This window comes from Choloepus didactylus, chromosome 6, assembly GCF_015220235.1.
Source record: "Choloepus didactylus isolate mChoDid1 chromosome 6, mChoDid1.pri, whole genome shotgun sequence".
NCBI lineage: Eukaryota > Metazoa > Chordata > Mammalia > Pilosa > Megalonychidae > Choloepus > Choloepus didactylus.
The window spans coordinates 124,355,730-124,376,293 of NC_051312.1; the positions used below are offsets into that span (position 1 = coordinate 124,355,730).

The 20,564-nt window shown below is 38.6% G+C and overlaps 1 protein-coding gene across 1 annotated transcript in view; it reads right to left on the reverse strand.

The window, feature by feature from the left end:
• The window catches only part of C6H11orf65 (chromosome 6 C11orf65 homolog), a 175,901-nt gene that overhangs the window by 73,114 nt on the left and 82,223 nt on the right, over positions 1 to 20,564 (reverse strand). The window contains exons 4-5 of the mRNA XM_037839069.1: positions 16,374 to 16,427; positions 16,042 to 16,242 (exon numbers count right to left, since the gene is read on the reverse strand). Coding sequence (XP_037694997.1) covers positions 16,042 to 16,242; positions 16,374 to 16,427 — 255 coding nt within the window. The remainder of the gene's footprint in view (positions 1 to 16,041; positions 16,243 to 16,373; positions 16,428 to 20,564) is intronic.

Sequence of the window (20,564 nt, forward strand, 5' to 3'; positions counted from 1 at the left end):
AAGGGGAATTGCGGGTGACTGAGCTTGTACCTCGACTTACCAGGCCTGGGCCAGGGGACCTGATATCACCCCCTGGGGAGGGTAGTGGGTACGGGCGTTAGTGCCCTCTGCAGCCCCCCCGAGCCTGGGGAGCGAGGTCAAGGCAGCTCCCTTTTCCTCACCCAAAATGCCACTGGCAGGGGAGGCTTGCCGGAGGGAACCGCCTTTCTCCCAACCGCCCTTTCCCCACTTCCTTATCTTGCCCGCACACTCCCCTGTGCCAAGGCAACTCCTGCCACCGCCAGCGCGCATGCACCGTGGCCGGAACAACTCCCACCCGCTGCTACGGCTCCTGCGTCCTCTCAGAACCAATCCTAGCCCCTCTCCCTTCAGTATTGCCATTTAAGGCTACTTCACCTCCTTTCCAGCCCTGCCCTTCTTACCAGCCTATATAACCTGTAATCACCCCTAAATAAACTCTCTCTTTGGCGCATACTCCTACTGGATGAAGAGTGTTTAGTCCTTATCGCCGCCCTCCACACCTTGTACGCCCCCCGCCGAGGACCTGGCCAAGTCCTCCGCCTCGCCCTCGCCTCCAGGAAAGAGCCCCCGCCGCCGGTACCCTTTAAGCAGCCCCGAGAGCTGAGGGCTCCGCTACCGGCCGCCACTCCCCCCAGAAGCAGTAACCGCGACCGCAAGGGGGGATTCCATTTACAACAGCAACTGAAAGAATCAAATGTCTAGGAATAAATTTAACCAAAGATGTAAAGGACCTGTACAGAAAAACCTACAAAACACTACTAAAAGAAATCAAAGAAGACCTAAATACACGAAAACACATTCCATGTTCAGGGTTTGGAAGACTAAATATTGTTAAAATGTCATTTCTACCCAAAATGAGTTATAGATTTAACACAATTCCAATCAAAATTCCAACCGCCTACTTTGGAGAAATGGAAAAGCCAATTGTCAAATTATTTGCAAGGGTGAGGGTCCCCAAATAGCCAAAAACATCTTGAAAAAGAACAAAATTGGAGGACTCTCACTTCCAGACTTTAAAGCATACTATAAAGCTACAGTGGTCAGAACAGCATGGTACCAGCAGAAAGGTAGATATATTGACCAATGGAATCAAATTGAAAGTTCAGAAACAGAGCCTTACATCTATGGCCAATTATTTGACAAAGCTGCCAAATGCACTCAACATGGACAGAATTGTCTCTTCAACAAATTGTGCTGTAAGAACTAAATATCCATATGCAAAAGAATGAATGAGGACTCCTATCTCAAAATAAAACCACAATGAGATATCATTTCACACCTACTAGAATGGCCACTATTCAGAAAATAGAAAACTACAAGTGTTGGAGAGGATGTGGAGAAATAAGAATACTCATTTATTACTGTTGGAAATGGTGCAGCTGCTGTGGAGTAAAGTGGTGTGTTTCATTATTCCCAGGAAGCTAAGCATAGAATTGCCATATGATCCAGCAGTCACACTATTAGTATATACATATACCCAGAGAAACTGAAAACATGGACTCAGACATTTGCACACCAGTGTTCATGGCGGTATTATTCACAATTGCCACAAGGATGCAACCCAAGTGTCCATCAAGCAATGAGTGGATAGATAAAATGTGGTTTATACATACAATGGAATATTATTCAGCTATAAGAAGGAATGTAGTGCTGATGCATGCGACAGTATAGATTAACCTTGAGGACATTATGTTGAGTGAAATAAACCTGACACAGTAGGACAAAAATTGTATGATCTCACTGATATGAATTAATTATAATAAGCAAACTCAGCTTTAGTATTTAGAATAAAGGCTACCAGGGGATAGAATCAGGTAGGGAAAGGGGAGCTGATTCTTAATCTGTGCATAATTTCCATTTGGTTGATTGTAAATGTTTGGAAATGGATAGTGGTGGAAGTAGCACATTATTGTGAGTGTAATTGACAGCGCTATAATATGTCAGTGAATGTGTTTGAAAAGTGAAGTTTTGGGTCGTGTGTGTAACTAGCAGCAAAGTTAGAAAATAATAACTGAGGCTGTATAACACAGTGAACCCTGTTATGGACAATGGACCGTGGTTAACAGTACAAACAGAAGAATGTTCTTAAATGAATTATAACAAATGTACATCACTATTACTAGGTGCTAATAATCGGTTGGTATATGGGAAAAAACACCTAATATAAACTATGGTCTATCATTAACAATAATATTTTAATATTCTTTCATCAATGGAAACAAAGGTGCCACACTAATGCAAGTTTCAACAATAGGGGGGTTACGGGAATGCTGTATTTTTAAAATGACTTTTTTTTTTTTTTAATTAAATTCAGTTTTATTGAAATACATTCACACACCATACAATCATCCATGATATACAATCCACTGTCCACAGTATGATAACATAGTTATGCGTTCATCACCACAATCTATCTCTGAACATTTTCCTTACATCAGAAAGAACCAGAACAAGAATAAAAAATAAAAGTGAAAAAAAAACACCCAAATCATCCCCCCATCCCACCCCATTTGTCCTTTAGTTTTTATCCCCATTCCTCCACTCATCCATACACTAGATAAAGGGGGTGTGATCCACAAGGTCTTCACAATCACACTGTCACCCCTTGTAATCTACATTATTATATAATTGTCTTCAGGAGTCCAGACTGCTGGGTTGGAGTTTGGTAGTTTCAGGTATTTACTTCTAGCTATTCCAATACATTAAAGCCTAAGAGGTGTTATCTATATAGTGCATAAGAATGTCCACCAGAGTGACCTCTCGACTCCATTTGGAATCTCTCAGCCACTGAAAGTATTTCGTCTCATTTTGCATCCCCCTTTTGGTCAAGAAGATACTCTCAGTCCCACGATGCCGGGTCCACATTCATCCCCAGGAGTCATACTCTGCGTTGCCAGGGAGATTTACACCCCTGGGAGTCGGGTCCCACGTAGGGGGGAGGGCAGCGAGTTAACCTGTCGAGATGGCTCAGTTAGAGAGAGAGAGGGCCACATCTGAGCAACAAAGAGGTACTCAGGGGGAGACTCTTAGGCACCATTACATACAACTTAAAATGACTTTTTTGTAAACCTACAACCTCTCTAAATAAAAAAAATATATATGTGCAAATAATTTTTAAAACACATTATGCCAAGTGAAAGAAACCAGATACAAAGTTCTACATGTTATATGATTACATTTATATAAAATGTAAATATAAATAAATTTATAGAGACAGAATTAGATTAGTGGTTATGTAGGGCTGGGAAAGGATAGAGGATATGGGGTTTTTCTTTTTGGAGTAATGAAAATGTCCTAAAATTGGTTGTGGTAATGAATGTACAATTCTGTGATTATACTAAAAGCCACTGATTGTACACGTTACACTTGGATGAATTGTATGGTATGTGAATATATCTCAGCAATGCTGCTTAACAAAAAAGAACTGCATTTATATTGAAAAAGTTATGAATATAGGTGTCAACAAAAAGTTAAATATAGAAGTACCATATTACCCAGCAATCCCACTGTAAGCATATATCTAAAAGGATTAAAAGCAGGGACTCAATCAAATATTTGTACACCAATATTCACAATTGCCAAAGGTGGAAGCAACCCAAAAGTCTATCAGAAGTTGAATGGATATACACAATGTGGTATATAAATACAACAAAATACTATTCAGTCCTAGAAAAAGGTAATAAAATTCTGATAGTGCTATTATGTGGATGAATAATAAAACATCATGTTGCGTGAAATAATTCAGACACAAAGGGACAGATATTGTACAATTCCACTTATATGAAACAGATATAATATACAAATTCACAGAGACAGAAAGTAGAGTACAGGTTACTAGAGTGGGGTAGGAGATAAAATAAGAAGTTAATACATATTGGGTGTAGGGTTTTTGGGATAATAGGAAATTTCTGATGATAGATTGTGGTAAGGGTAGCACAACATTGTGAGACTGATTAAACCCACAGAATATATGCTTGGGAGAGGTAGAGATGAGAAAGTTCATGCTGTACATATGTGTGCTGGTTTAAATCTATTATGTCCCCCACAAAAGCCATGTTCTTTAATGCAATCTTGCAAAGGCAAACTTACTAGTCTTTGAACAGGGTGGGACCTTTTGATTAGGTTGTTTCCAGGGAGATGTGACCCACCAACTGTAGGTGAGACCTTTTAATTAGATCATTTCCATGGAGGTGGGTTTTAATCAGACCACAGAAGTCCTTTAAGAGAGCTCACGGAGAGAAGGAACTCAGAGAAGCTGAGAGAGACATTTTGGAGAGAAGCTAAGATATGTAATCCAGAGTTTGCCCATGGGAGAAGCTAAGAGCCAACACAGACCCAGACGCTTGGAGATGCAGACAGAAAGATGTTTGGAGATGCTGAGCTAAGAGATGAAGCCTAGAGTTTGCCCCAGAGAAGCTAAGAGAGGACTCCCAGATGCTAGAAAGAAATGCCCCAGGAGAACCAAGGAGAAATCTGAGAGAAGCTAAGAGAAACAGAAAGCCAGAGACATTTTGGAGAAAGCCATTTTGAAATGCAACCTGGAAACAAAAGACCAGCAGATGCCAGCCACATGCCTTCCCAGCTGACAGAGATATTCCGGATGCCATTGGCCCTTCTTCAGTGAAGGAATCCTCTTGTTGATGCCTTAGTTTGGAAACTTTTATGGTCTTGGAACTGTAAATTTGTAACCTAATAAATCCCCTTTATAAAAGCCAATCCATTTCTGGTATATTTTGCGTAACAGCAGCTTCAGCAAACCTGAACAATATGTTTCCAAAATTTAAAAAAGAGAGCTTAAAGAGACAATAACAACTAAAGGCAATACATGATCCCACTCTGCATCTAATAATGGAGGAGAAAATGCCCAAAAGAACATTATTGGGACATATGTCAAAATTGGAGCTTTATATCAATGTTAAATTTCTTGAACTTGATAACTGTACTTAAAGTGGTTACATAAGTGAATACCCTTGTTCTTAGGAAATGTACATGGAAATATTAAGTATTTAAGGAGCATGATGTATACAACCTACTCTCAATATTTTAGAGAATAGATGGATAGATGAATGGATGGATGGATGGATGGATGGATATATCATATGTACATACATACATAAGAAAGAAGATGAAGGAAGGAAAGGAAGATACAGCAAATGTGGCAAAACCTTGAAAGTCGATGGATCTGGGTAGGAGGTATGTTGGAGTTCTCTGTATGGGGTTGGTATTTTTGCAACTGTCCTGTTTGAAATTATTACAAAATAAAAATTTTAAAAAACTTAAAGAATACTGCTGTAATTACTGATGGTCCTTTTTATGGGAAGTTGTCTAGCCCTGCCTGGGCATATAGAGGGATAGTGACAGAATGGAATTAGAATATGTACCAGAGGGTGCTGTTTTCTTCCTACATGCATTCTTCCCTTTTTTGTAAAACAGAATCCCATTGTTTAGCTGCTTAGAATAAAGACACTTCCTGGACTTCCTTGCTACTAGGTGCATTAATGAGATTAACTGTTTCCTTGCTGATGGGAATGTGACTGTAATGGCTAGAGGTGGAGCAACCATTTTGGACCATCATATGATACTGGGAATGGAAGGTAGTCTGAGTCCCTAAACACTGTGAAGGACCATGCAAGCCCTGGACCAAAGAGCTTCAGACTTTTATATAACTGAAAAGTATAGTTTAAGCAACTATTATTATAGGGTTTATTTCAGCTGGGCCTATTCTAACTAACTACAAAATTATGGTCTTCCTATTCTGATTCAAGAGAGAATCACTTTCTAATATAAGATAGTGTCTTATATTTTGAGCCAAACTTCCTGCGTGCCTTTGGTCTGATTCATCCTTTCTCTACACAGATGTTATTATCTCTGAAAAGCGTACAGTCCATCCTCATTACTAGTGGATTAGACATTTGCAAATTTGCCTACTCACTAAAATTTGTTTGTAATCTCATATCAATATTTGCTGCACTTTTCTGGTCATTGGCAGATGTGTGCAGAGTAGTAAAAAATTTGGGTCGCTAGAGGCATATGTTTCTAGCTTAGTTTGAAAAAGAACCACTCTGACTTCTTGTTTCAGCTCTCATTCTTAACAAGTGACCTTTTTTGCAGTATATTCAGTGTCACATTTTCACATTTTGTGTTTTTGGTGATTTTGCTGTTTACAATGGCCCCAAATTGTAGTGCTGAAGTGCTGCCTAGAGTTCCTAAGCACAAGAAGGCTTTGATATGCCTTACAGAGAAAATACTTGTTAGATAAGCTTCTTTCCAGCAGGAGTTACAGTGCTAACGGCTATGAGTTCAATGTTAATGAAACAACACCTTATTTAATGAGCTCCAATTATCTGCTCTTCAGTGGAATTTATGATTAAACGGTGCTTAAATTGATGGTGCTCTAAAATGTTCTTAAGATAATGATACTGTTTCTAGATGGAGGTAAATGAGGGCAGTCTCTAAAAGGCTGGTAAAACAAAGAACTTAGGGAAACGTATGCAAATCTAAGGAGAAAAAAAGACATAAAATGTCTGTAAGCAGAAGCACATATAAAACAAGGATATGTACTGATTGAATTTTGCAGAAACCTCACCTGGTAATTCCCCTAGTTGCAAAGGTTCAGTTTTTGCTAATTCATTGTGCCAGGCAACTTTATAGAATAATGGTAATGAACAGTGGTGTGTAGTCTAAGCTCTAAAAGGATTTTTTTTTTTCTAATTCTGGATGTGGGAGCATGCTGATTTGGAGCTGCTACATACCTCACAAGAGGCCATGTTCTATTAATCCATCCCTGTGGGGGGGATCAATTGTGGGTGGTATCTTTTGGTTCAATTGAGAAGTGACCCGGCCCATTCAGAGTGGGTCTTAATCCCTTTACTGGGGTCCTTTATTAGAGTTAAGAGAGAGAAATGCCCAGAGACATTTGGAGACAGTCACTGAAACCAGAACCAAGAGAGAAGGATGAGCAGATGTCACCATGTGCCTTCCCATGTGACAGAGGAACCCTGGATGCGAGCAACCTTTCCTGAGAGAAGGCATCTACCTCTTGATGCCTTAATTGGGACATTTTCATGGCTTTAGAACTGCAAATTTGTAATCTAATAAAACCCCATTGAAAAAGCCAACCCATTTCTGGTATATTGCATTTGGGCAGCTTTAGCAAACTGACACAGGGAGTTTTTCCAACTTTAACATATACAGAAATTTTAACAACTTTAACAACTTTTAACCTATCCACAAATTAATAAACAGACTAGTATCAATACAAATATTATTCACTGTTAGTAAAGCAACAGAATGGAACTGCTTTCTCTTAGCAAAATTTGATAAGACCTTTCATAATCTGGCCCCTGCTTAACTCTCTGGCCTAGTCTCTTGCCTGTCAAAACCTTACATCTTTTGTTCCAGCTATAATAATGAAATATAGATAACTAGATATAAATATAGATATATAGATAATCATCTTCCTCTGGAGCTTTGAACCTGTTTTTTCATCTACGAACAATGCCTTTCCCCAATCTCTTCATCAAGTTAATTACTTCTTATCCTTTGGTGTCAGCTTAGATATTGGATCCTCTGTCATCCCTCCATAAATCACTTGGGACAGGGTTAGGTACCCCTCTTATGTATTCCCCACAGCACTATGTATTTTCTCCTTTTAAAGCTCTTAATACATTTATTGAACCCTACTGAAATGTCTTATTTAATTGACTGTCTCCTTAATTAAAAGGCAAATTACCAGAGAGGAGATCCAAGATACAAGATTAGGAGAGACAGAGCAAAATACTTCTCCATGAAAAACACTAGATAAAAGACAGAAAGTGCCCCAGAATACCAGTTCCAGGATTGTATTGGCTGGACAAGTTCTGCTATATCCACAGTGACTGTGCACTTGGTGAAACCGAGGGTCTGCACTAGAAACAAGCGAGTGAGGCTGCTGGGGAAACAGCAGCCATGCCGTGGTGGGGACAAACCAGGGGTCAGTGTTTGGAGATGGATTAGTTTAAAAACCCCAAAAGTGGCTGTGAATGCAGCAGCGAGAGCTGCACAGTCAAGCGTGGTGGGTAGTGCCTTCCATGGCCTGGGCACCTACCTCAGTATCTGGCATTGACCACAGCCTTTCACACACCCGCAGCTAATTGTCCCAGAGCCAGGAAGGCAGAGGTCCAAAGAAGTGGGAAATTACCAGGCCACATATAGCCATCTTTTCAGTAGGCTGGGAACGCCACTGCGCAGCACTGTGGCTGAGAGCTTCCCTTTGGATTCTGCTCGTCTGTGACGTTGCACAGTCTTCCTTTGCTGAGGCCTGTGGAGGGCACGGCTTGGAGGCAGGGTCCCACACAGAAGTCCGAAGGGCCCTACACCAATCCCAGGGACTTATGCGCCCACGGCAGAGAGAGACTGTGGGGAGTATGAGCCGAATGGTTGGACTTGTGCAACAGCTTTAAGTCTCTGGGAATGGCTGGGAGATTTGAGTCTTAGAGCTGCCTTCCCTCCCTAACTGCACAGGGCACAGACCCCACCTTCAGGGCTGGCTGCACCAACTACACATGGAAATTTGGTGCACTGATTGGACCCCCACAGATTTGGACCCCCACTCGCTGCAGATGAAGTTGGGGAGAACTGGCTTGAGGGTAATAGTGGCTCGGGGGCACCATCTGCTGGTAAGTCAGGGAGAGTGCACTCCACCAAGCAGTAGTTCTGACAAATTATAGATATTTAAATATGCCTGCATATCCTAAAAGAATCCTATCAAGAAAAGCAAATGCCAAGAGGCCAAAAACAACAGAAAATTTTAAAGCATATGAAGAAACCAGAAGATATGGATAACCTAAACCCAAACACCCAAATCAAAAAGTCTGAGGAGACACAGTACTTGGAGCAATTAATCAAAGAAGAAATCACAAAAAACAAGATCATGGCACAGGATATAAAGGACATGAAGAAGACCCTAGAAGATCATAAAGAAGAATATGCAAGAGTAAATTAAAAAATAGATGATTTTATGGAAATAAAAGAAACTGTTGATAAAATTAAAAAGATTCTGGATACATACAGTACTAGATTAGAGGAAGCTGAGGAAAGAATAAGCGAACCAGAAGAGTACAGATTAGAAAATGAAAGTACGAAAGAAAGAATGGAGAAAAAATCAAAAATTTCAAAATGGATCTCAGAGATATGATGGACAATAAAGCACACAAATATACAACTGTCTTCCAGAAGGGGAAGAGAAGAATAAAGGTCTAGGAAGAGTACTCATAGAAATTATTGGGGAAAACTTCCCAGTCCTTCTAAATGACATAAATATGCAAATGATAAGATGCCCAACGAACTCCAAACACAATAAATCCAAATAAACCCACTTTGAGACATATTCTGATCAGACTGTCAAATGCTGAAGAGAAGGAGCAAGTTCTGAAAGCAGCAAGAGAAAAGCAATTCACCACATTCAAGGGAAACAACATAAGATTAAGCAGTGACTACTCAGTGGACACCATGGAGGCAAGAAAGCATTGGAATTACATATTTAAAATTCTGAGAGAAAAATTGCCAACCAAGAATTCTTTATCCAGCAAAGCTCTCCTTCAGATTTAGTAAGGGTACCTTAAAGGAAATAAATAGAGAGGAGGAAAAAATTATCTGTCAAACAAAAACCAAAGGACAGGATGGCTGATTCAAGAAATGCCTTCACAGTAATAACACTGAATGTGACTGGATTAAACTCCCCAATTAAAAGATATAGATTGGCAGAATGGGTCAAAAAATATGAACCATCAATATGTTGCTTACAAGAGACTCATCTTAGACACAGAGACACAAGAAATTGAAAGTAAAAGGATGAAAAAAAAATATTCCCTGCAAGCTACAGCCAAAAGAAAGCAGGAATAGCAATATTAATCTCAGATAAAATAGACTTTAAATGTAAGGATATTATAAGAGACAAAGAAGGTCACTATATACAAATAAAAGGGACAATTTAACATGAAGAAATAACAATCACAAATGTCTATGCACCCAATCAAGGTGCCCTAAAATACATGAGACAAACATTGGCAAAACGGAAGGAAGCAATAGATGTTTCCACAATAATTGTGGGAGACTTCAACACATCACTCTCTCCTATAGATAGATCAACCAGACAGAGGACCAATAAGGAAACTGAAAACCTAAACAACCTGATAAATGAATTTGAGTTAATAGACATACATAGAACATTACATCCCAAATCACCAGGATACACATTCTTCTCTAGTGCTCATGGAACTTTCCCAGAATAGTTCATATGCTGGGCCATAAAACAAGTCTCAATAAATTTAAAAAGATTGAAATTAATCAAAGCACATTCTCTGATCAACATGGAATATAATTACAAGTAAATAACCATCAGAGACTTAGAAAATTCACAAATACCTGGAGGTTAAACACCACACTCCTAAACAAACAGTGGGTTACAGAAGAAATAGTAAGAGAAATTGCTAAATACAGAGAGATGAATGAAAATGAGAACATAATATATCAAAACTTATGGGATGCAGCAAAGGCAGTATTGAGGGGGAAATTTATAGCTCTAAACGCATATATGAAAAAGGAAGAAAGAGCCAAAATCAAAGAACTAATGGATCACCTGAAAAAGCTAGAAAATGAACAGCAAACCAATCCTAAACCAAGTAGAAGAAAAGAAATAACAAGGATTAAAGCAGAAATAAATGACATAGAGAACAAAAAAACAATAGAGAGGATAAATATCACCAAAAGTTGGTTCTTTGAGAAGATCAACAAGATTGACAAGCCCCTAGCTAGACTGACAAAATCAAAAAGAGAGAAGACCCATATAAACAAAATAATGAATGAAAAAGGTGACATAACTGCAGATCCTGAAGAAATTAAAAAAATTATAAGAGGATATTATGAACAACTGTATGGCAACAAACTGGATAATGTAGAAGAAATGGACAATTTCCTGGAAACATATGAACAACCTAGACTGACCAGAGAAGAAACAGAAGACTTCAACCAACCCATCACAAGCAAAGAGATCCAATCAGTCATCAAAAATCTTCCCACAAATAAATGCCCAGAGCCAGATGGCTTCACAGGGGAATTCTACCAAACTTTCCAGAAAGAACTGACACCAATCTTACTCAAACTCTTTCAAAACATTGAAAAAAATGGAACACTACCTAACTCATTTTATGAAGCTAACATCAATCTAATACCAAAACCAGGCAAAGATGCTACAAAAAAGGAAAACTACTGACCAATCTCCCTAATGAATATAGATGCAAAAATCCTCAACAAAATACTTGCAAATCGAATCCAAAGACACATTAAAAAAATCATACACCATGACCAAGTGGGGTTCATTCCAGGCATGCAAGGATGGTTCAACATAAGAAAAACAATCAATGTATTACAACACATTAAAAACTCGAAAGGGAAAAATCAATTGATCATCTCAATAGATGCTGAAAAAGCATTTGACAAAATCCAACATCCCTTTTTGATAAAAACACTTCAAAAGGTAGGAATTGAAGGAAACTTCCTCAACATGATAAAGAGCATATATGAAAAACCCACAGCCAGCATAGTACTCAATGGTGAGAGACTGAAAGCCTTCCCTCTAAGATCAGGAACAAGACAAGGATGCCCGCTGTCACCACTGTTATTCAACATTGTGCTGGAAGTGCTAGCCAGGGCAATCCGGCAAGACAAAGAAATAAAAGGCATCCAAATTGGAAAAGAAGAAGTAAAACTGTCATTGTTTGCAGATGATGTGATCTTATATCTAGAAAACCCTGAGAAATCAACGATACACCTACTAGAGCTAATAAACAAATTTACCAAAGTAGCGGGATACAAGATTAATGCACATAAGTCAGTAATGTTTCTATATGCTAGAAATGAACAAACTGAAGAGACACTCAAGAAAAAGATACCATTTTCAATAGCAACTAAAAAAATCAAGTACCTAGGAATAAACTTAACCAAAGATGTAAAAGACCTATACAAAGAAAACTACATAACTCTACTAAAAGAAATAGAAGGGGACCTTAAAAGATGGAAAAATATTCCATGTTCATGGATAGGAAGGCTAAATGTCATTAAGATGTCAATTCTACCCAAACTCATCTACAGATTCAATGCAATCCCAATCAAAATTCCAACAACCTACTTTGCAGACTTGGAAAAGCTAGTTATCAAATTTATTTGGAAAGGGAAGATGCCTCGAATTGCCAAAGACACTCTAAAAAAGAAAAACGAAGTGGGAGGACTTACACTCCCTGACTTTGAAGCTTATTATAAAGCCACAATTGCCAAAACAGCATGGTACTGGCACAAAGATAGACATATAGATCAATGGAATCGAATTGAGAATTCAGAGATAGACCCTCAGATCTATGGCCGACTGATCTTTGATAAGGCCCCCAAAGTCACTCAACTGAGCCATAATGGTCTTTTCAACAAATGGGGCTGGGAGAGTTGGATATCCATATCCAAAAGAATGAAAGAGGACCCCTACCTCACCCCCTACACAAAAATTAACTCAAAATGGACCAAAGATCTCAATATAAAAGAAAGTACCATAAAACTCCTAGAAGATAATGTAGGAAAACATCTTCAAGACCTTGTATTAGGCGGCCACTTCCTAGACTTTACACCCAAAGCACAAGCAACAAAAGAGAAAATAGATAAATGGGAACTCCTCAAGCTTAGAAGTTTCTGCACCTCAAAGGAATTTCTCAAAAAGGTAAAGAGGCAGCCAACTCAATGGGAAAAAATTTTTGGAAACCATGTATATGACAAAAGACTGATATCTTGCATATACAAAGAAATCCTACAACTCAATGACAATAGTACAGACAGCCCAATTATAAAATGGGCAAAAGATATGAAAAGACAGTTCTCTGAAGAGGAAATACAAATGGCCAAGAAACACATGAAAAAATGTTCAGCTTCACTAGCTATTAGAGAGATGCAAATTAAGACCACAATGAGATACCATCTAACACCGGTTAGAATGGCTGCCATTAAACAAACAGGAAACTACAAATGCTGGAGGGGATGTGGAGAAATTGGAACTCTTATTCATTGTTGGTGGGACTGTATAATGGTTCAGCCACTCTGGAAGTCAGTCTGGCAGTTCCTTAGAAAACTAGATATAGAGCTACCATTCGATCCAGCGATTGCACTCCTCGGTATATACCCGGAAGATCGGAAAGCAGTGACACGAACAGATATCTGCACGCCAATGTTCATAGCAGCATTATTCACAATTGCCAAGAGATGGAAACAACCCAAATGTCCTTCAACAGATGAGTGGATAAATAAAATGTGGTATATACACACGATGGAATACTACGCGGCAGTAAGAAGGAACGATCTGGTGAAACATATGACAACATGGATGAACCTTGAAGACATAATGCTGAGCGAAATAAGCCAGGCACAAAAAGAGAAATATTATATGCTACCACTAATGTGAACTTTGAAAAATGTAAAACAAATGGTTTATAATGTAGAATGTAGGGGAACTAGCAGTAGAGAGCAATTAAGGAAGGGGGAACAATAATCCAGGAAGAACAGATAAGCTATTTAACGTTCTGGGGATGCCCAGAAATGACTATGGTCTGTTAATTTCTGATGGTTGTAGTAGGAACAAGTTCACTGAAATGTTGCTATATTATGTAACTTTCTTGGGGTAAAGTAGGAACATGTTGGAAGTTAAGCAGTTATCTTAGGTTAGTTGTCTTTTTCTTACTCCCTTGCTATGGTCTCTTTGAAATGCTCCTTTATTGTATGTTTGTTTTCTTTTTAACTTTTTTTTTCATACAGGTGATTTGAAAAAAGAAGGGAAAGTTAAAAAAAAAAAAAAAAAAGAAAAAAAAAAAAAGAAAAATGAAAAACACGGGGAAAAAAAAAAAAAAAGATGTAGTGCCCCCTTGAGGAGCCTGTGGAGAATGCAGGGGTATTCGCCTACCCCACCACCATGGTTGCTAACATGACCACAGACATAGGGGACTGGTGGTTTGATGGGTTGAGCCCTCTACCATAAGTTTTACCCTTGGGAAGACGGTTGCTGCAAAGGAGAGGCTAGGCCTCCCTGTATTTGTGCCTAAGAGTCTCCTCCTGAATGCCTCTTTGTTGCTCAGATGTGGCCCTCTCTCTCTGGCTAAGCCAACTTGAAAGGTGAAATCACTGCCCTCCCCCCTACGTGGGATCAGACACCCAGGGAAGTGAATCTCCCTGGCAACGTGGAATATGACTCCCAGGGAGGAATGTAGACCTGGCACCGTGGGACGGAGAACATCTTCTTGACCAAAAGGGGGATGTGAAAGGAAATGAAATAAGCTTCAGTGGCAGAGAGATTCCAAAAGGAGCCGAGAGGTCACTCTGGTGGGCACTCTTATGCACACTTTAGACAACCCTTTTTAGGTTCTAAAGAATTGGGGTAGCTGGTGGTGGATACCTGAAACTATCAAACTACAACCCAGAACCCATGAATCTCGAAGACAGTTGTATAAAAATGTAGCTTATGAGGGGTGACAATGGGATTGGGAAAGCCATAAGGACCAAACACCACTTTGTCTAGTTTATGGATGGATGTGTAGAAAAGTAGGGGAGGGAAACAGACAGACAAAGGTACCCAGTGTTCTTTTTTACTTCAATTGCTCTTTTTCACTCTAATTATTATTCTTGTTATTTTTGTGTGTGTGCTAATGAAGGTGTCAGGGATTGATTTAGGTGATGAATGTACAACTATGTAATGGTACTGTAAACAATCGAAAGTACAATTTGTTTTGTATGACTGCGTGGTATGTGAATATATCTCAATAAAATGATGATTAAAAAAATAAAAAAATAATAATAAATAAAAAAAAAAAAAAAAAGGAGCTGAAACTTTGGTGTGTTTTAGCAAAGTTACTGAATCACATACCAGTAGTAACTGGGTATATTTAAGATCATTCTGCCCAATTCGCATGAGTACATGTTAAATTCACCAACACCATACGTAGCAGCCTCTGGCCTGAGCAAAACAGGCCTGTGGAACTTGTCGTCACACACCAGTGTGCTTGACCTGGGCAGCTAGTGTTTAACCTATCATCTTTGTAAACCAGTAGAGCAGGAAATTGTAAATTAACCTCAAAATGTAACTTAAAGATGTGAAACAGGAAATAAGCAAGGGGTGAGAACTCTTGGTCTCACAAAGGAGCAAGACATAAATGTAAAGTCTTATACCCAGATTTAAATAAGCATTCATCTATGGTCCCCAGACCTCCTGCTATCAAGTGTTAATAGTTTACTTCCTTTCTGACACTCTTGTGTTTATCTTTCGATCACCACCACTCCCATGTACAAGACACCCTGTTCCCGTGCTTATACCCTTAGGAATGTCTTTGTCTCAAACCCTTATAACTAACTCGGCCGGCTTCTTTAATTGTGTGGTCAGCTTCCCTGCAAATGCAGTACCCGCCCGGCATGAGAGAGCTGTTATGATCTGTACACCGAATTCCCATCCTGTAGATAAGCCCTGAATAAACACTCATGTATCAGAAAATGTCTGGTGTCTTCTTTGGCCTCTGGACTGCAACGCCCTCATGGGCCATGACACCATAAAAATTCAAGTGATGTTCCATCAGTCTCTGTTGTTACAAGCTCTCTAAAAGAAAATATATTGTTCTCAAGAACTTCTGCCTCTGGGCCAAGGAATACCATAGAGTCAACAACATCTTCATACTTCCTTTGTTATAAAGTTAGTAGAACTACTGAGTATCAGAGTACCAGAGTAACTCAAGATGGCCTATATTAAGGCTGATTATTAAAAGTAGAAGTAAATTTGGGAAAAAAAGATAAATTGCTATACCTTGAAGTATTATTTAGTTAGCCCAGAGTAGTTAATGTAAATGAGTAAAATGTATCATTTAAATTACTAAGATTAATTTTAAAATAACTTTAAAATTAATATTCAGAGAGACAAATGGGTGTCTAAATATATAAAATTCGAAATTATTATTTCTCTTTTCTTACCGTCTCAGAAACAGGTCTCCAGCCATTGTTCTCTATACGACGATACCAGCCACTATGTTCATCTTCCTGAAGAGTATCACTTTTAATACATGATGTTTGTTTTGCTGGAAGTTTTGCATAGACTCTAGGGCTGTTAGCACACAGATCTTCAATATGTCTGTGAGTGAAAATTTTGTAGTATATATTGGGTGGAAATGTAACCTGTAGAGAAAAAAGTTCAAAAGACAATTATAGTCAAATTATAAAAGTGTTTAACATTTAAAAACATACATCTTTCAAATTTCACATACATGTGCTTTAAAACTACTAAATAAGGATTCATTTATACTTACTCCACCTAATCTGAATCGTACGTTAATGCCAGCAGCAGCATCTAGAAGCTCTGCCTATAAGAAAAATAAAGTACTCTTCAACATTCTATTACCAATTCATTTCTTCTCACAGTTTTTTTTTATTTTGAAATAAATTCAAAGTTACATGAATAGTTGCAAAAACAATACTAGCCCCATACACAGAATTCCATCATACCCTGACCCCCTCCCCCAATAGCTCAATCCACCAACTTCAACATGTTGTCACATCACTATTTCTTTCCCTCCCTCCCTCCCTCCCTATCTATCATCCATCATATATTTCTCTGTCTTCTGAATATATGAGAGTTACCTGCACACATCCTTGAACATACACTATAATTCACATATGTACTTCCCATGAACAAGAACATTCTTTTATGTAATTCCACTAAGCACAGCTAAGAAGTATAAGAGATTCAACAATGATACAAAGCTTACATTTTGTATTTCCTTTTCCTTACGTCTCAACTGTGTCCCTTCGAGCCACCTGTCCTCCACCCTCCAATCCCATCCAAGTTCATCCTTAGCATTCAATTGTCGTCTAGTTAGACGGTCTTTTTTTTTTTTCTTCTTTTTTCAATTGTGGAAACATATATACAGCCTAAATCTTCCCGTTCCACCCCTTTCCTAGCCTTCCATTAGTGGGATTAATCACATTTAGAAAGATGTTATGCTCTTTCCGACCATCCATTACTAGAAATTTCCCTTCACCTCAAACAGCAACCCTACACTCCTTTCTTAACTTCCCATTGCCCCTTCCCCCATTTCTCTTAACCCAAACTCTACTCTTTATCTCTATGGTTATATTCTCTGATAATTTCTTTGTGTTTACTGTGGGGCTTAAAATTAACCTCTTAAATCCCTATCAATCCTGTTTTTCTTTGATACCACCTTCACTTCAATAGGGCACATAAACTATGTTCCTATACTCCTTCATTCCCCCACCTTTATATAGTTGTCTAAAATTACATATTTTCATTGAGTTCAAAACCACTGATTTGTCCTTAGAGTTTGTGTATTTTTTATCATGTAGGAAATAAATAGTGGAGTTACAGTTCAAAAATTATTGACTTCTATTTGTACTCCATTGTGTTTGGAGAATGTTCTTTGAGTATATTCAATTTTTTTTTTTTTTTTTTTTTAATTTCTTGAGGCTTGTTTTATGTCCCAGCTTATGGTCCCTTCTGGAGAAAGATCTGTGATCACTAGAGAAAAATGAGTGTCCTGGTGATTTGGGATGTAAGGTACTATGTCTGTTAAAATTCTCTATATCTCTTTCTCCTTTCTTTGTCTCTCTGTTGGTAGGGCTTCCTTCAGAATCTGAAGTAGGGCAGGTCTTTTATTGGCAAAGTCTCTCAGCATTTGTTTGTGAAAAATTTAAGCTCTCCCTCAAATTTGAAGGAGAGTTTTGCTGGATAAAGTATTCTTGGCTGGAAATTTTTCTCTCTCAGAATTTTAAATATGTCATGCCACTGCCTTCTCGCCTCCATAGTGGCCACTGAGTAGTCACTACTTAGTCTTATGTTGTTTCCTTTGTGTGTGGTGAATTGCTTTTCTCTTGCTGCTTTCAGAACTTGCTCCTTCTCTTCAGTATTTCAGAGTCTGATCAGAATATGTCTTGGGGTGGGTTTATTTGGATTTATTCTATTTGGAGTTCGCTGGGCATTTATGCTTTGTCTGTTTATATTGTGTAGAAGGTTGGGGAAGTTTTCCCCAAAAATTTCTTCAAATACTCTTTCTAGACCTTTACCCTTCTCTTCCCCTTCTGGGACACCAATGAGTCTTAAGTTTAGATGTTTTATTTTACCTATCATATCCCTGAGATCCATTGCGATTTTTTCAATTTTTTTCTCCATTCTTTCTTTTGTTCTTTCATTTTCTGTTCTGTGGATTTCTAGGACACTGAGATGTTGTTCAGCTTCCTCTAGTCTTGTATTGTGAATATCCAGAGTCTTTTTGATTTGGCCAACAGTTTCTTTTATTTCCATAAGATCTTCTATTTTTTTATTTACTCTTGCAATGTCTTCCTTATGCTCTTCTAGGGTCTTTTTTATGGCACTTATATCCTGGGTCATGGTCCTCTTGATGTCCTTTAAATCCTTTGCCATGTTTTCATTCTTTGATTGTGGTTCTTTAATTAATTTTGCGAGGTATAACGTTTCTTCAGAAATCTTGATTTGTGTGTTTGGAGCTGGATTCTCCATATCACCTGGTTTTATCATATGCATTAAGATTTTCTGTTGTTTTTGGCCTCTTGGCATTTGTTTTGCTTGATAGGGTTCTTTCAAGTTGTATCAAAAAAAAAAGGATATTGATCTAATTTTTCAGAGACACTGTTTGGTGACGTACACTTTCTCTAACTAACCAGAAGATGGCGTCTGTGAGCCACCTATATCCCTCCAGTCAGTTCTCAAGCTTTTTTCCTGCGTAGTGTGGGGAAATGATTCTTGAGTGTTCAGTTGGAGAGCTCAGCCTGGGCGTGCCGCTGGAGTCGCCAGCCCTGAATGTGGGTCGTGAGCACAGGTGGCCAGGGAGGAAGGGCAGCTCTCTCTCGGTGTCCCATAAACCACCGGACTTGGCGTAGCGCCCCTGGGTTCTCCGAGCGGATCCCCCCTCCTAGCCACGATCCTCCCTCAGCCGAGGGGGATGCCGTGCTACGTCATCAGTGTGTGCCATCCCTCTAGGGAAGCCCTGGGCCGCTTGGCTGTGCCGCGGGGCTCTCAGCTCGTTTCAGAATGCAGAATGTGTGAGGCTGTCTTTACTGCAACACCTTGTGGGCTGAGAGCAGCTGAGGTTTTCTCCACAGAGAGAGCGAGAGACAGACTATTTCCCCCGATTCTCCCAAGGTCAGTTGTCTCCAAAAGCCTCTGTCTGCTTGTTGAGGATTCGCTGTCTGTATTGAGCAGTTATTATTAAAACCTCACTTGGAGATGGGCTGAGAATGTGCACGGCGCGGCTTCTGTGAGGGAGGGGCTTCCGGCTCTAGGTTCTCGGCTCTCAGCGCGGGTCCGCAATTTTACTTACAGATTTTATGCTGTGATCTCAGGCATTCCTCCCAATTCATGTTGGTGGATGTTGAGTGTACAGACACGTTTGTCTCCCCGCTACCATTCCAGGTTATTTACTGGTTTTTTGTTCATTTATGAATTGTTCTGGGGGAGACTAAGTCTTCCACTTCTTTCTATGCCGCCATCTTCCCAGAATCTCTCATGTACATTTAATCTCTCACAGTTATTTTTAAGTAGTTGATATTATTTATGAAATAGACCTAAAATAATTCATTTAAAATTAGAAATTATTTTAAGAGCTAAGAACTTACTTTCTTATTGAAAACCCAATAGTAAAACAGTTTATATGATAATTGGAAAAATTATACCAAACTATATTTCTTTTCTATGCAATATGTAAGTATAAAAGTCAACTGATTTGCTTATTCATTAAACAGAAGTTTTAAAACAGTCCACAAATATATGGTGCTTTTAATAAAATGTCTTACATGTAAATTCAGAAAAAATGTGTGACTGGTCAACCTAAGTCCAACACCAGATGGCCTATCCTGACTAGCTCTTGTTAAACAGAAAAATACATGAATAAGTTTTGTAAGAACTGTATATAATAGGTCTTCTAAATTTAGTGTCCTGCACCACAAAGAAAGAAAAGAAAAAAAAAGTGTTGGTACTTTATTTGAAGAAAGTTTAACCTTGTTTCTTGATAATATTATTAGATGAGAAAATAAACTATCCTTAAATTGTTCAGTCTATAACCATGAAAGACATTAATTTTGCCCAACTTTTAGACATTAAAAAACATATATGCACATTTATTCACTCGTGGACAAATCTGAAATATATCGCTCCATGGATTTTTATATATGTATATCTCCATGAAACCACCACCCAATCAAAATATAGAACATATTTAGCTTCCCAGTTAGTTCTCTCTTGTTCACTCCTAGTCGATATCTTCCAAAAACCCTTTTATTCTGACTATATCACTACATAGATTAACGTGGTGTTTTTGCTTTTTTTTTTTACATTTTTCACCAACTTTTTGTTTTGAAAATGTTCAATCCTACTGAAAAATGGAAAGAATGATTCAACAAACATCTAAATAACCTTAATTCAAATCCTGCAGTTATTAACATTTGCTACATTTGCTTTTCTCTCTGTT